The 13,784-nt window shown below is 46.9% G+C and overlaps 5 protein-coding genes across 5 annotated transcripts in view; 2 read left to right on the top strand and 3 right to left on the bottom strand.

The window, feature by feature from the left end:
- Positions 1-13,784, bottom strand: part of LOC309550684 (uncharacterized protein) — a 1,024,308-nt gene that overhangs the window by 527,397 nt on the left and 483,127 nt on the right. The window lies entirely within an intron of this gene.
- The window catches only part of LOC309550755 (uncharacterized protein), a 318,095-nt gene that overhangs the window by 64,933 nt on the left and 239,378 nt on the right, over positions 1-13,784 (top strand). The gene's annotated exons all lie outside the window — the stretch shown is intronic.
- The window catches only part of LOC309550736 (uncharacterized protein), an 851,482-nt gene that overhangs the window by 671,463 nt on the left and 166,235 nt on the right, over positions 1-13,784 (top strand). The gene's annotated exons all lie outside the window — the stretch shown is intronic.
- The window catches only part of LOC309550715 (uncharacterized protein), a 523,380-nt gene that overhangs the window by 361,399 nt on the left and 148,197 nt on the right, over positions 1-13,784 (bottom strand). The window contains exons 6-7 of the mRNA XM_082251050.1: positions 7,836-7,933; positions 7,519-7,746 (exon numbers count right to left, since the gene is read on the bottom strand). Of these exons, the coding sequence (XP_082107176.1) occupies positions 7,519-7,746; positions 7,836-7,933 (326 nt within the window). The remainder of the gene's footprint in view (positions 1-7,518; positions 7,747-7,835; positions 7,934-13,784) is intronic.
- Positions 1,084-5,825, bottom strand: LOC309549878 (uncharacterized protein; the record flags this gene model as incomplete). Its single annotated transcript, XM_082250372.1, has 2 exons — positions 1,084-2,112; positions 5,763-5,825. The coding sequence occupies 2 exons, from the start codon at positions 5,823-5,825 to the stop codon at positions 1,084-1,086; spliced, it is 1,092 nt and encodes a 363-aa protein (XP_082106498.1).

Below are 13,784 nucleotides of genomic sequence, written 5' to 3'. Positions count from 1 at the left end.
ACAGGAATACAAGTTCTCACCAGTGTGCAATCTCTGATGTCTGGAAAGAGAGGACTTATCTAAAAAACATTTCCCGCACTCAGGACAGGAATACGGCTTCTCCCCAGTGTGGAATCTCTGATGTCTGGAAAGACTGAACTGCTCTGAAAAACATTTCCCTCACTCAGGACAGAAATACGGCTTCTCCCCAGTGTGGAATCTCTGATGTCTGGAAAGACTGAACTGCTCTGAAAAACATTTCCCTCACTCAGGACAGAAATACGGCTTCTCCCCAGTGTGGAATCTCTGATGTCTGGAAAGAGCGGACTTATCTGAAAAACATTTCCAGCAATCAGGACAGGAATACGGCTTCTCAGCAGTGTGCGATCTCTGATGCTCGGAAAGATGGGACTTCTGTGAAAAACATTTCCCACACTCAGGACAGGAATACGGTTTTTCACCAGTGTGCAATCTCTGATGTCTGGAAAGAGAGGACTTATCTGAAAAACATTTCCCACACTCAGGACAGGAATACGGCTTCACACCAGTGTGCAATATCTGATGTCTGGAAAGAGTGGACTTATCTGAAAAACATTTCCCACACTCAGGACAGGAATACGGCTTCTCACCAGTGTGCACTCTCTGATGGTTGGAAAGATCAGACTTCTGTGAAAAGCATTTCCCACACTCAGGACAGGAATACAAGTTCTCACCAGTGTGCAATCTCTGATGTCTGGAAAGAGCGGACTTATCTGCAAAACATTTCCTACACTCAGGACAGGAATACGGCTTCTCACCAGTGTGCAATCTCTGATGTGTGGAAAGATATGACTTCTGTGAAAAACATTTCCCGCACTCAGGACAGGAATACAAGTTCTCACCAGTGTGCAATCTCTGATGTCTGGAAAGAGAGGACTTATCTAAAAAACATTTCCCGCACTCAGGACAGGAATACGGCTTCTCCCCAGTGTGGAATCTCTGATGTCTGGAAAGACTGAACTGCTCTGAAAAACATTTCCCTCACTCAGGACAGAAATACGGCTTCTCCCCAGTGTGGAATCTCTGATGTCTGGAAAGACTGAACTGCTCTGAAAAACATTTCCCTCACTCAGGACAGAAATACGGCTTCTCCCCAGTGTGGAATCTCTGATGTCTGGAAAGAGCGGACTTATCTGAAAAACATTTCCAGCAATCAGGACAGGAATACGGCTTCTCAGCAGTGTGCGATCTCTGATGCTCGGAAAGATGGGACTTCTGTGAAAAACATTTCCCGCACTCGGGACAGGAATACGGTTTTTCACCAGTGTGCAATCTCTGATGTCTGGAAAGAGAGGACTTATCTGAAAAACATTTCCCACACTCAGGACAGGAATACGGCTTCACACCAGTGTGCAATATCTGATGTCTGGAAAGAGTGGACTTATCTGAAAAACATTTCCCACACTCAGGACAGGAATACGGCTTCTCACCAGTGTGCACTCTCTGATGGTTGGAAAGATCAGACTTCTGTGAAAAGCATTTCCCACACTCAGGACAGGAATACAAGTTCTCACCAGTGTGCAATCTCTGATGTCTGGAAAGAGCGGACTTATCTGAAAAACATTTCCTACACTCAGGACAGGAATACGGTTTCTCACCAGTGTGCAATCTCTGATGTCTGGAAAGATATGACTTCTGTGAAAAACATTTCCCGCACTCAGGACAGGAATACGGCTTCTCACCAGTGTGCAATCTCTGATGTGTGGAAAGAGCGGACTTTTGTAAAAAACATTTCCCACACTCAGGACAGGAATACAGCTTCTCACCAGTGTGCAATCTCTGATGTGTGGAAAGATATGACTTCTGTGAAAAACATTTCCCGCACTCAGGACAGGAATACGGCTTCTCACCAGTGTGCAATCTCTGATGTCTGGAAAGACTGAACTGCTCTGAAAAACATTTCCCACACTCAGGACAGGAATACGGCTTCTCCCCAGTGTGGAATCTCTGATGTCTGGAATGAGCGGACTTATCTGAAAAACATTTCCCGCACTCAGGACAGGAATACGACTTCTCACCAGTGTGCAATCTCTGATGTGTGGAAAGAGCGGACTTTTGTAAAAAACATTTCCCACACTCAGGACAGGAATGCGGCTTCTCACCAGTGTGAGATTTTTTATGCACATTAAGTTTGGATTTAAAACTGAAACACTTCCCGCACTCAGTACAGGAGAACCTCTTATCTGGTGGAAGGACAGCACCGTCCCTCACAGTCTGAGGTTCCTCAGGATAAGAGGAATACGATGGTCCAGCACCCTCCCTCACAGTCTGAGGTTCCTCAGGATAAGAGGAATACGATGGTCTGGCACTGTCCCTCACAGTCTGAGGTTCCTCAGGATAAGAGGAATACGATGGTCCGGCACCGTCCCTCACAGTCTGAGGTTCCTCAGGATAAGAGGAATACGATGGTCCGGCACTGTCCCTCACAGTCTGAGGTTCCTCAGGATAAGAGGAATACGATGGTCCGGCACTGTCCCTCACAGTCTGAGGTTCCTCAGGATATGAGGAATACGATGGTCCGTCTACACTGTGTGGTGCCGGATGGACATTTGAGGTAGCCGGGTTTTCTCCTAGACTATACTGTGTGATGTCCTCATCTTCTAATTTACAGTCTGGAGACAAAGTGAGACAATCCTCTGAGGTTTTCCTCATCTCCCATCCATCTACTAAAATAGAAATAAAAAGATCATTACTAGACATCAGCAGATTGGTTCCCCTAAACCAGGACTCCGCCCACATCAGACAGCTTTGTCTCTGAGGATCTTACAATTCCCCCCTCAAGGTAACTAGTAAATGGGACCTCTGATCTCCTACCAGTTCATTTCTTTATTCATGGACCTTAGCCAGAGAGTGAGGAAACAACGAGAACTGTCTTTTATAGGAGTGACAGTGATGAGGGGATTATAGGACGAGCGTCCCCTCCCCCTCTATCACTCATTGCCATCTTCCCAACACAAGAAGTGGTGGACTTCCTTTTTTAGTCCATGATTTAGTCATGAATAACACCGGGGCTGAGCCCCACCAGAGGTCAGAGAGTGAGGATGGGGGGAGAACAACCAAGATGAAGACTGGACTAATCCTGAAGACCACCATCATTGGGTTACTGACTCCTCCCTCATTATCACTTTCTGTTTAAGGTTCCAAAGTTGGAGGATGTTATCACATTATTATCACCATGTAAAAGTCTGTCCTCCAATCTAATCATCAGATATAAATGTGATATAAAATAAAGCATAAATCGGTGCAATCATGTAGTGTAAAGAATGGTGTATAAATATTCACAGAAACATTCACCCAATGGCAGCTTACATTCAGAAAGTTTCTTTCACTAAACACAAAAACAAATAAAAAATCAAATAAAATGCAGCCCAAAAGAAAATGAAAATAAATTTCTTCACCCAAATCTGTAGACAATAAGTCTTCCTCTTCCTCCATGGTATATATGGGGGGGGGATAGAAAATATGGGCGGAGCCTGCGCAGGGACATCCCAGGGAAGGGGTATCTGAGTGAAGGATCTCATTGTGAAGCTTGTTTAGTCCGCACTGCTCAGGTCCCGGCTTTGTAATTCTATCATCTTGGATTTTAATGTTGAATAAAGCAGATAGACGGAAAGCACTAGAGGGGGTGTTATTTTCTACCCTCCCCTCCCCCCCATATATACCGTGGAGGAAGAGGAAGGAGGAGAGGAGTGAGCGATATCCCTAGAGGGGGAAGGGATCTGTGGGACTCGCTGGTAACACAGGAGTCAGATGGTAAGGTGAGTGGAAGTGACCACCAGCACCTTTCTCATCTGCAATTTCTGCACTCGCACTTTATCATTTATATTGGCCCTGACTGATGACACGTGTCACATGACACACATTTCTATCCTCTTATTGGACGATCACATTACTATTTATTCATTTCCTGACACTGTTTAATAGATTTCATATTTTTGAATTTTAAGTCTGATTGTTACACAGCGCGGTGATATCGCACAGATTGGATTATTATTTCCCACTTATTGTCCACAGATTTGGGGGAAGAAATTTATTTTCATTTTCGTTTGATTTTTTCATCAGATATAAAATGTCCAGCTGGTATGAAATGAGCGTAAATAAGAGAATCCATATTATGTGTATACAGTATCTGACAAAAGTAAGTACACCCCTCACATTTGTGTAAATATTTTATTCTATCTTTTCATGTGACAACACTGAAGAAATGACACTTTGCTACAATGTAAAGTAGTGAGTGTACAGCTTGTATAACAGTGTAAATTTGCTGTCCCCTCAAAATAACTCACCACACAGCCATTAATGTCTAAGCCGCTGGCAACAAAAGTGAGTACACCCCTAAGTGACAATGTCCAAATTAGGCCCAATTAGCTATTTTCCCTCTCCAGTGTCATGTGACTCGTTAGTGTTATAAGGTCTCAGGTGTGAATGGGCAGCAGGTGTGGTAAATTTGGTGTTATCGCTCTCACTCTCTCATACTGGTTACTGGAAGTTCAACATGAGGGCAAAGAACTCTCTGAGGATCTAAAATAAAAAGAATTGTTGCTCTACAAAAAGATGGCGTAGGCTATAAGAAGATTGCCAAGACCCTGAAACTGAGCTGCAGCACGGTGGCCAAGACCATACAGCGGTTTACCAGGACAGGTTCTACTCAGAACAGGCCTCGCCATGATCGACTAAAGAAGTTGAGTGCCGTGCTCAGCGTCATATCCAGAGGTTGTCTTTGGGAAATAGACGTATGAGTGCTGCCAGCATTGCTGCAGAGGGTGAAGGGGTGGGGGAGGGGTCAGCCTGTCAGTGCTCAGACCATACACCGCACACTGAATCAAATTGGTATGCATGGCTGTCATCCCAGAAGGAAGCCTCTTCTAAAGATGATGCACAAGAAAGCCCGCAAACAGTTTGCAGAAGACAAGCAGACTAAGGACATGGATTACTGGAACCATCTCCTGTGCTGTGATGAGACCAAGATAAACTTATTTGGTTCACATGGTGTCAGGCGTGTGTGGCGGCAACCAGGTGAGGAGTACAAAGACAAGTGTGTCTTGCCTACAGTCAAGCATGGTGGTGGGAGTGTCATGGTCTGGGGCTGCATGAGTGCTGCCGGCACTGGGGAGCTACACTTCATTGAGGGAACCATGAATCCCAACATTTACTGTGACATACTGAAGCAGAGCATGATCCCCTTCCTTCGGTGACTGGGCCGCAGGGCAGTATTCCAACATGATAACAACACCAAACACACCTCTAAGACAACGGCTGGCCTGCTAGAGAAGCTGAGGGTAAAGGTGATGGACTGGACAAGCATGTCTCCAGACCTAAACCCTATTGAGCATCTGTGGGCATCCTCAAATGGAAGATGGAGGAGTGCAAGGTCTCTAATATCCACCAGCTCCGTGATTTCATCATGGAGGAGTGGAAGAGGACTCCAGTGGCAACCTGTGAAGCTCTGGTGAACTCCGTGCCCGAGAGGGGAAAATAATGGTGACCACACAAAATATTGACACTTTGGGCCAAATTTGGACATTGTCACTTAGGGGTGTACTCACTTTTGTTGCCAGCGGTTTAGACATTAATGGCTGTGTGTTGAGTTATTTTGAGGGGACAGCAAATTGACACTGTTATACAAGCTGTACACTCACTACTTTACATTGTAGCAAAGTGTAATTTCTTCAGTGTTGTCACATGAAAAGATAGAATAAAATATTTCCAAAAATGTGAGAGGTGTACTTACTTTTGTGAGATACTGTAGCAGTCGGTAGAGGGGTTAGAGCAGAAGTCTGTAATACAACATAGAGTATATAGCGCATGGGTCAGGACTCATAATATTGGTATTCAGTAGTCAGTGGTGGATTACATGTATTTATGTCATGTATGTATTTAGTGTTAGTGACCCACCTGTGCTGATCTCTGTAGGAGTGTCCTCCTCTATAAATGTCCCCGTTATTCCATCCTCCTCCATAGATTGCTGATCATTCCTCACATACCTCTCTTCTTCTTCTGCTTTAACCTCAAATTCTATATCGATTGGATCTCCACTCTAGAAAATGAGAGAGAATATCATCTGTAAAATATAAGCTTTAAAACTGTGATATTATGAAAAAAAAAAAAGAAAAAACACATCCTCCCCAGAAGTCCATGTTCTAGATCAGGGGTACTCAAATGTAAACTTGAAAGGTCCACTTACAAATTTTCCATTCAGTCCGAGGTCCGGAAAAGTGTCCGTCAAATTCCAAATACAGAACGCCAATAACAAAAAAAGGCATTCCCCCAAAACTTGCCCCCATCCAATGCAGAGCGACCATTGTGCGTGCCCCCATTAATGCAGAGTGACCATGTGTGTGCCCCTATTAATGCAGAGCGTGTCCCCATTAATGCAGAGCGACCATGTGCGTGCCCCCATTAATGCAGAGCGACCATGTGCGTGCCCCCATTAATGCAGAGCGACCATGTGTGTGCCCCATTAATGCAGATTGACCAGTGTGCGTGCCCCCATTAATGCAGAGCGACCATGTGCGTGCCCCTATTAATGCAGAGCGTGTCCCCATTAATGCAGAGCGACCATGTGTGTGCCCCTATTAATGCAGAGCGTGTCCCCATTAATGCAGAGCGACCATGTGCGTGCCCTCAATAATGCAGAGTGACCAGTGTGTGCCTCCAATAATGCAGTGACCAGTGTGTGCCCCCAATAATGCAGTGACCAGTGTGTGTGCCCCCAATAATGCAGTGACCAGTGTGTGCCCCCAATAATGCAGTGACCAGTGTGTGTGCCCCCAATAATGCAGTGACCAGTGTGTGTGCCCCCAATAATGCAGTGACCAGTGTGTGTGCCCCCAATAATGCAGTGACCAGTGTGTGTGCCCCCAATAATGCAGAGTGACCAGTGTGTGCCCCCAATAATGCAGTGACCAGTGTGTGTGCCCCCAATAATGCAGTGACCAGTGTGTGTGCCCCCAATAATGCAGAGTGAAAAGTGTGTGCCCCCAATAATGCAGTGACCAGTGTGTGTGCCCCCAATATTGCAGATTGACCAGTGTGTGTGCCCCCAATAATCTGGACCGCCGAAGCGGTCTGCTTCTTTCTGTCATCAGCGGGGGGGTTAGAATTGAGAGGATCGGAGTGGCTGTGTTTAGCGCTGCATGATTACAAAAAGCCGAGTACAAGTTCTTCTTACCCGACGGAGAGGATGTCCTACAAAGTCCCGCCTCCTGAACACCGGCTCCTATGATAGACGTCACCAGTGTTCTGTCTATCATAGGTAAGAGCCGGCCCAGGAGGCGGGACTTTGCAGGACATCCTCTCCGCCGCAGAAGAACTTGTCCTCGGCTTTTTGTAATCATGCAGCGCTAAACACAGCCACTCCGATCCTCCCGATTCTGCCCCCCGCTGAGACAGAAGGAAGCAGACCGCTTCGGCGGTCCAGATTTTAATCCGTATGGGTCCGGAGGTGGCCCGGAGTCCGCCTATTGAGGACCCTGGTTCTAGATGCTCCAATCCACCAACCTTGTAACAGTGAGGGATGGTGTGACCTTCCTGTGTGGAATCCCGGGAATACAGAGGACGGGGACATCTCTCTGGTGAGTTTCTGTAGCTGGATGACTCCACCATGGTGTCCTGGTACAGATCTTTGTGTTCCTTTAGAAACTCTGACTCCTCCATCACCCCATCCTCATCATCCTCCTCTTTTATCTCTTTTTTAACCTCAACTTTAGAATCTCTCAGGTTTCCACTCTGAATATATAATAAAAATGACATCAATGGTAACAATGCAGATAATGTACAGATCCTAATGATAGTATCAGTGATTGTTCCTCATCTACCTGATGATGGTGAGGGATGGTGTGACCTTCCTGTGTGGAATCCCGGGAATACAGAGGACGGGGACATCTCTCTGGTGGGTTCCCATTACTGGATCCATCTGTAGGAAACACACACACTGACTGAATACATTGTTTCTATATGTTTATCAGATGATGGGGGATCTAGGTGGATCCTCCGTACTGCTCTCTCCTTTACAATAAAGTCTCCTCTTACCCGGTGATGTGAGGGGTGGCTGATTCTCCATCATGACGTCCTTATAGAGATCCTTGTGTCCTTCTAAATACTCCCACTCCTCCATGGAGAAATAGACAGTGACATCCTGACACCTTATAGGAACCTGACACACACAATGATACAGTCACCATCCAGACACATCCCTTGTCTGTTACTGGATAATGTCCCAGAATTCCCAGCACCGCTCACCTCTCCTGTCAGCAGATGGACCATCATGGTGGTCAGTTCCAGGATCTTCTGCTCTTTGTTCCTCTCAGGTATCGGAGAACGAGGTGGAGGCACCACGGTGGGGCTCTGAGTCCTGCTCCATCCTCCTAAGATTGGCTCTCCACTAGACTCCTTCACTACAATATAATCCTACAAATCAGGAGAAAGATAAACCGATATCAATCATCTGACATCATCTACATGTCTATAATAAGAACATGGTCTATTGACCAGACTAGATAAGAGTTATGTCATGTGACCTCCCAGATTCCTCCTCACCTCTCTGGTCAGGACTGCAGCAGAGCTTTAAGAATCCATAGAAAGAACCGCTGAGCGCACAGGATACAAACCAGACTCTCCTCCCCATCCCTCCACTGCCAGGCTTTCTCTACAGCCTCCCTTTTTAAGGATTTCTTGTCTAAATGGATTTTTTTTTGTATGGCTAAGTGGATCTGAGCAGGAGAAGGAGAAAAAAAGTGCCTAGAAGTAGAGGAGAAGTAGCCGATCGCCTTGTGCTTTCTGGGAATATTGGTCATAAGGGCCCATTGGACACAGGACACTTAGCAGGTGGAATTGCTGTGGATGGTAAATTGAGGACAAGTGCCAGGAGAAACTTTCCCATCATTTCAGTACAGGAAGAAAAGGAACATTTTTGAAATGCTCTCCATTTCTTTACATCTGGTAAGGAGCTGTCTGAACATTTGGTGAAGGGATAATTGATTCACCCTGAGTTTCTTGAGGTGTTATCAGGAGTTTCTCAATAGCGATCATTTATATGCCCTTTTGCATTTTTTATCTGGTAAGAAGCACATCAAGAAGGTGGTGGGAAACTGTCACCAACTTGTCATGATCACTTCATCACCAGTTTATTTTCATCACATCTTCACATCATCATCTTTTCGTTGCACAAAGACTGAGTTTGTTCAACAGATATATTGGACAATTTGTGTCATTAGGCTGTAGACTCAGCATATTACCTTCATTGTTTTATATTGTATCTCACCCGGTGGACAATTTACTGAGTTTTGGATATTTTCTTTGGACTTTTATGTGTGGTCACAGTGTTGACTTAGCACATGTTTGAACACTTATCAATTATTGTTTGAATTGTTATCACGTGGTGGATTATATATTGCAATTTTGTATATATAAGAGTGATGTCATGTGACCTCCCAAAATCCTCCTCACCTCTCCTATCAGCAGGTAGATGATCTCCAGGGTGTGGCTTAATAACCTCTCAGTCATGTGACTCCGATCCTCCTCCATCCTCAATGGTGTGGTGGTCATCTGATCTATGTGGGTTTCTCTGTAGACGGATAATGAAGAATTATCTGGATTGCATTGGTTGGACAATATTAGGATGGGGATATAAGGGGTTATAGACGGGTTGCCCCTAGTGGGAATTGGAACATGTAGATTGGGTTAATTAGGGGGATCTTTTTATAAAGAGTGGTCACAGGTTATCTGAGACCATCAAGACCAATGCAGAGCCCAAAACCCTTGATTGGACAGGAGGAGGGACAGTCCACTGCCAGAGTGTAGGGAATAGAGGAGAGTGCCCGTATTGAGGGATCAGATAAGTAAAAGTGCTTTTACTGGTTCCCTACACCAAAATTACCATGTAACCCTTGAAGTGGGGCTGCCCCCATTATACAAGGGTTAAATACTCATTTGGGTTTTGGTAATATTTTGTTTCCCCAGAGATGGGCTTTAAACAAAATTACATTTTCACACACGATAAAATCTGCATGTTATGCTTGTAAAAACAAAGCGCCTTCCCACACACACGCACACAATTATGTCAACTCTTAAAACTGTGTGTCTCCATGAAATAGTGTCTAAATTCGCTACCCAACATTGTGTAAAGACAACGCTATAAAAGCGCTGTCAGGGACTCAATACCGTGCACAGGCGTACTGGCGTCGCTAACCGGCGAACGTCTATGCGCATGCGCTGAGGCTACCTTGGTAGAGTGTGAGGCTACCTCGGCAGAGTTTGAGGCTACCTCGGCAGAGTTCGAGGCTACCAAATTGGCGCCAAAATGGCCTATTTAAAAACAGCTGTCACTCTAGGTAGTTGCTGTGTTGTCTTCAGCTCTCCTGTATCCTGTGCCTGTTATATCTGCTGTTCCTGTTTACCTGACCCGGCTTGTCTTTGGATTCTGATTACCTGCTGCCCGCCCTGACCTTGGCTTGTCCTTACCAAAGCAGTTAAGTCCCTGCAAGAGGGCTATACCCAGTTGGAGGGGCGTGTTCAGTCCCTAACCCCCTCCACGGACCCTACAGTTTCTGCTGCTTCCATGGCTCCCTCCGGGAATCCCTCCGGTCCGATGGTGGTGATGCTACCTCCTGAGCCAAGGGTCCCTACGCTGGGGATCGAAGCAAGTTCAGAGCCTTCCGCAATGCCTGCGAGCTGTACTTCTCCCTGCAACCCCGAACCTTCTCCTTGGAAGCAACCAAAGTGGGGTTCATCATATCCCAGCTTCAAGGTGAACCTCAGTCCTGGGCTCACCGCCTACTCGAAGAGCTCAGTAACCAGCTGGACTCCATGTCGGCTTTCTTTAAAGCAATGGCGCAGTTATACGAAGACCAACAGCGCACTGCTACAGCAGAAACCGTGCTCACTTCACTTCAACAGGGCCGTAGAGGATTACGTCACTGACTTCAGGCGTTGGAGTACGGACACTCACTGGAACGACGCAGCCTTGCGACATCAGTTCCGCCTGGGTCTTTCAGAAAACTTGAAAGATGAACTGGCCCGAGTGGGTTTACCCGAGACCTTAGAGGCATTAATCACCCTGGCTATACAGATAGACCGCCGGCTCCGTGAGCGTAGAGCAGAGGGGTCCACGCAGCAGACCCGCCCAGTCTGGATATTGCCATGGGTTCCTAATCCCATCCACACCTTCTCCTCCGGTGCCCGTTCCAGCAACACTCCTCCGGTTACTGCTGAATCAGATACGTCAGAGCCGCTGCAACTTGGGCTTATGCGTCCTTCCTTATCAACAGAAGAACGCTCACGACGTCGTCAGAGCAACCCGTGTCTGTACTGCGGAGAGGCCGGACACTTTGTACGCTCATGCCCAGCAAAGATGCGTAAGTGTCTTTCTATATTCCCCTCAAGTTATCCAGTTTCTGTCAACAATACCACTCACCTGGCTCTCTCTATCTCATTCCAGCTCCCAGAAGGCCCGATCCCGGTCACCGCTATTATTGATTCCGGGGCATGCAGCTGCTTCATTGACCTTACCTTTGCTGCTCATCGACGCATTCCCACTTCGACCCAAGTCGCAGGGACTCTCCATCTTCCTAGCGGATGGGTCCCACATCAAGTCTGGGCCAGTAACCCAAGAAACCCCTCCACTGCCTGTGGCCACTCTCGAAGGACACAAGGAGTTTTTGTGCCTGGATTCCATCTCTTCTCCCTTGTTTCCGGTTATTCTGGGGTTACCCAGGTTGCAGGCGCGCAACCCGCATATTAATTGGACTTCTGGAGACGTCAAGTTCCAGTCCCCTTACTGCCAGAATTATTGCCTGCCAGTACGCCATAGTGCTCCTAGCACCCTACTCTGTATGGATGCTGATAAGGAGATACGTTCCTCTGTCCCAGTATCTTATCAAGAATACTTGGATGTCTTCAGTAAACAGGGGGCTGAGACCTTACCCCCCCCCCCCCCCACCGCCCCTATGATTGTCCAATTCAATTGCTTCCGGGGGCTGAGATCCCTTTCGGACGTATCTTTCCTTTATCGGAACGAGAATTGGGTACCCTTAAAGACTATGTGACGGAGAATCTAGAGAAGCGATTCATCCGACCCTCTACTTCTCTGGCAGGAGCTGGGATCTTTTTTGTGGAGAAAAAAAAGACCATTCACTTCGGCCATGTGTGGACTACCGTGAGTTAAATAAAATTACGGTCAAAAACCGGTACCCCCCTACCCTTGATTCCTGAACTCTTCCAGAGACTAAGAACCGCCTCTGTATTCACCAAACTGGACCTGCGGGGAGCCTACAATTTGGTCCGTATTAGGGAGGGGGACGAATGGAAGACAGCATTCCGCACCCGATTTGGGCATTATGAATATTTGGTGATGCCTTTCGGGCTCTGCAATGCCCCGGCCACCTTCCGGCACTTCATCAACGACATCTTCAGAGACTATCTGGACATCTTTGTAATTGTCTACCTGGACGATATCTTGGTCTTCTCTTCCTCCCTGGCCCAGCACAGAGAACACGTTAAAAAGGTACTCCACCGACTCCGGCTACACAGGCTCTACGCAAAACCCGAGAAATGTGAATTTGAACAGCAGAGTATCCAATTCCTCGGGTTAATAATCTCCTCTGAAGGGGTCAAAATGGACCCTCAGAAGGTCTCCGCCATCCTGGATTGGCCCGCACCGGTGGATAAAAAGGGGATTCAGCGTTTCATAGGATTCGCAAATTTCTACAGGAAATTTATCAAGGGGTTCTCTTCCATCATCGCCCCTATTACCCTGCTCACCAAACAAGGTACCCGCTTCCACTGGTCTACCGAGGCGCAAGTCGCATTTACAGCCCTGAAGGAGCTGTTTACTTCTGCTCCTATCCTCAGCCACCCTGATCCCGCTCTGCCTTACATCCTCGAAGTAGACACCTCGGAAATCGCAGTAGGAGCAGTCATCTCCCAGCGTCAAGGTCTCAAGGACCTGATTCATCCGGTAGCTTTCTTCTCCCGTAAGCTTTCTCCTGCGGAGAGGAACTATGATGTAGGGGATCGGGAACTCCTTGCCATCAAGACCGCCCTGGAGGAGTGGAGCTATCTATTGGAAGGGGCGGCACATCCCATACTCCTCTACACAGATCATAAGAACCTGGAGTATTTGAGGACGGCCAAACGCCTGAGACCTCGCCAAGCAAGGTGGGCACTTTTTTTCCCTAGATTTACGTTCCATATAATGTACCAACCGGGTTCCAAGAATATGAAACCCGATGCTCTCTCTCAAATGTACGACAGTTCTAAAGAGATCCTTGTACCTGACACCATCTTAACCCAAGGTAACTTTCTACTATTACAGTCTGACCTTCTTACCACTCTGAGACAAGCCACAGTAAATGCTCCCCATCCTGCTGGAACTATACTGGTACCCAGAAATGGACTGCTATGGAGAGGGGATCAAATTTACATTCCAGAAAGTGCTTGTGTGTCCATCCTTGGACTGTATCATGACCACCCGATGGCTGGTCATTTCGGGATCCATAAGACCCTGGATCTTGTGCAGCGCATGTTCTGGTGGCCCGACTTGGGGAAGTGTTGTAAACAATATGTTTCCTCCTGTACTGTCTGCACACGAAGCAAAGCAACCCGAAATAAGGCATGGGGCCTGCTCAGACCACTACCAGTCCCTGACAGACCATGGAAGATGATTGCCATGGATTTCATCGTGGAACTTTCTCCATCAGACGGTTATTCTGCAATCTTCGTGGTAGTAGACCGTCTGTCGAAAATGGCTCACTTCATACCACTAAGAG

The sequence above is a fragment of the Pelophylax lessonae genome (genome assembly GCF_965119305.1).
Source record: "Pelophylax lessonae genome assembly, chromosome: 3".
Taxonomy (NCBI): domain Eukaryota; kingdom Metazoa; phylum Chordata; class Amphibia; order Anura; family Ranidae; genus Pelophylax; species Pelophylax lessonae.
The sequence above is the reverse complement of the archived record's forward strand: the minus strand, read 5'-3'. Positions and strand labels throughout refer to the sequence as shown.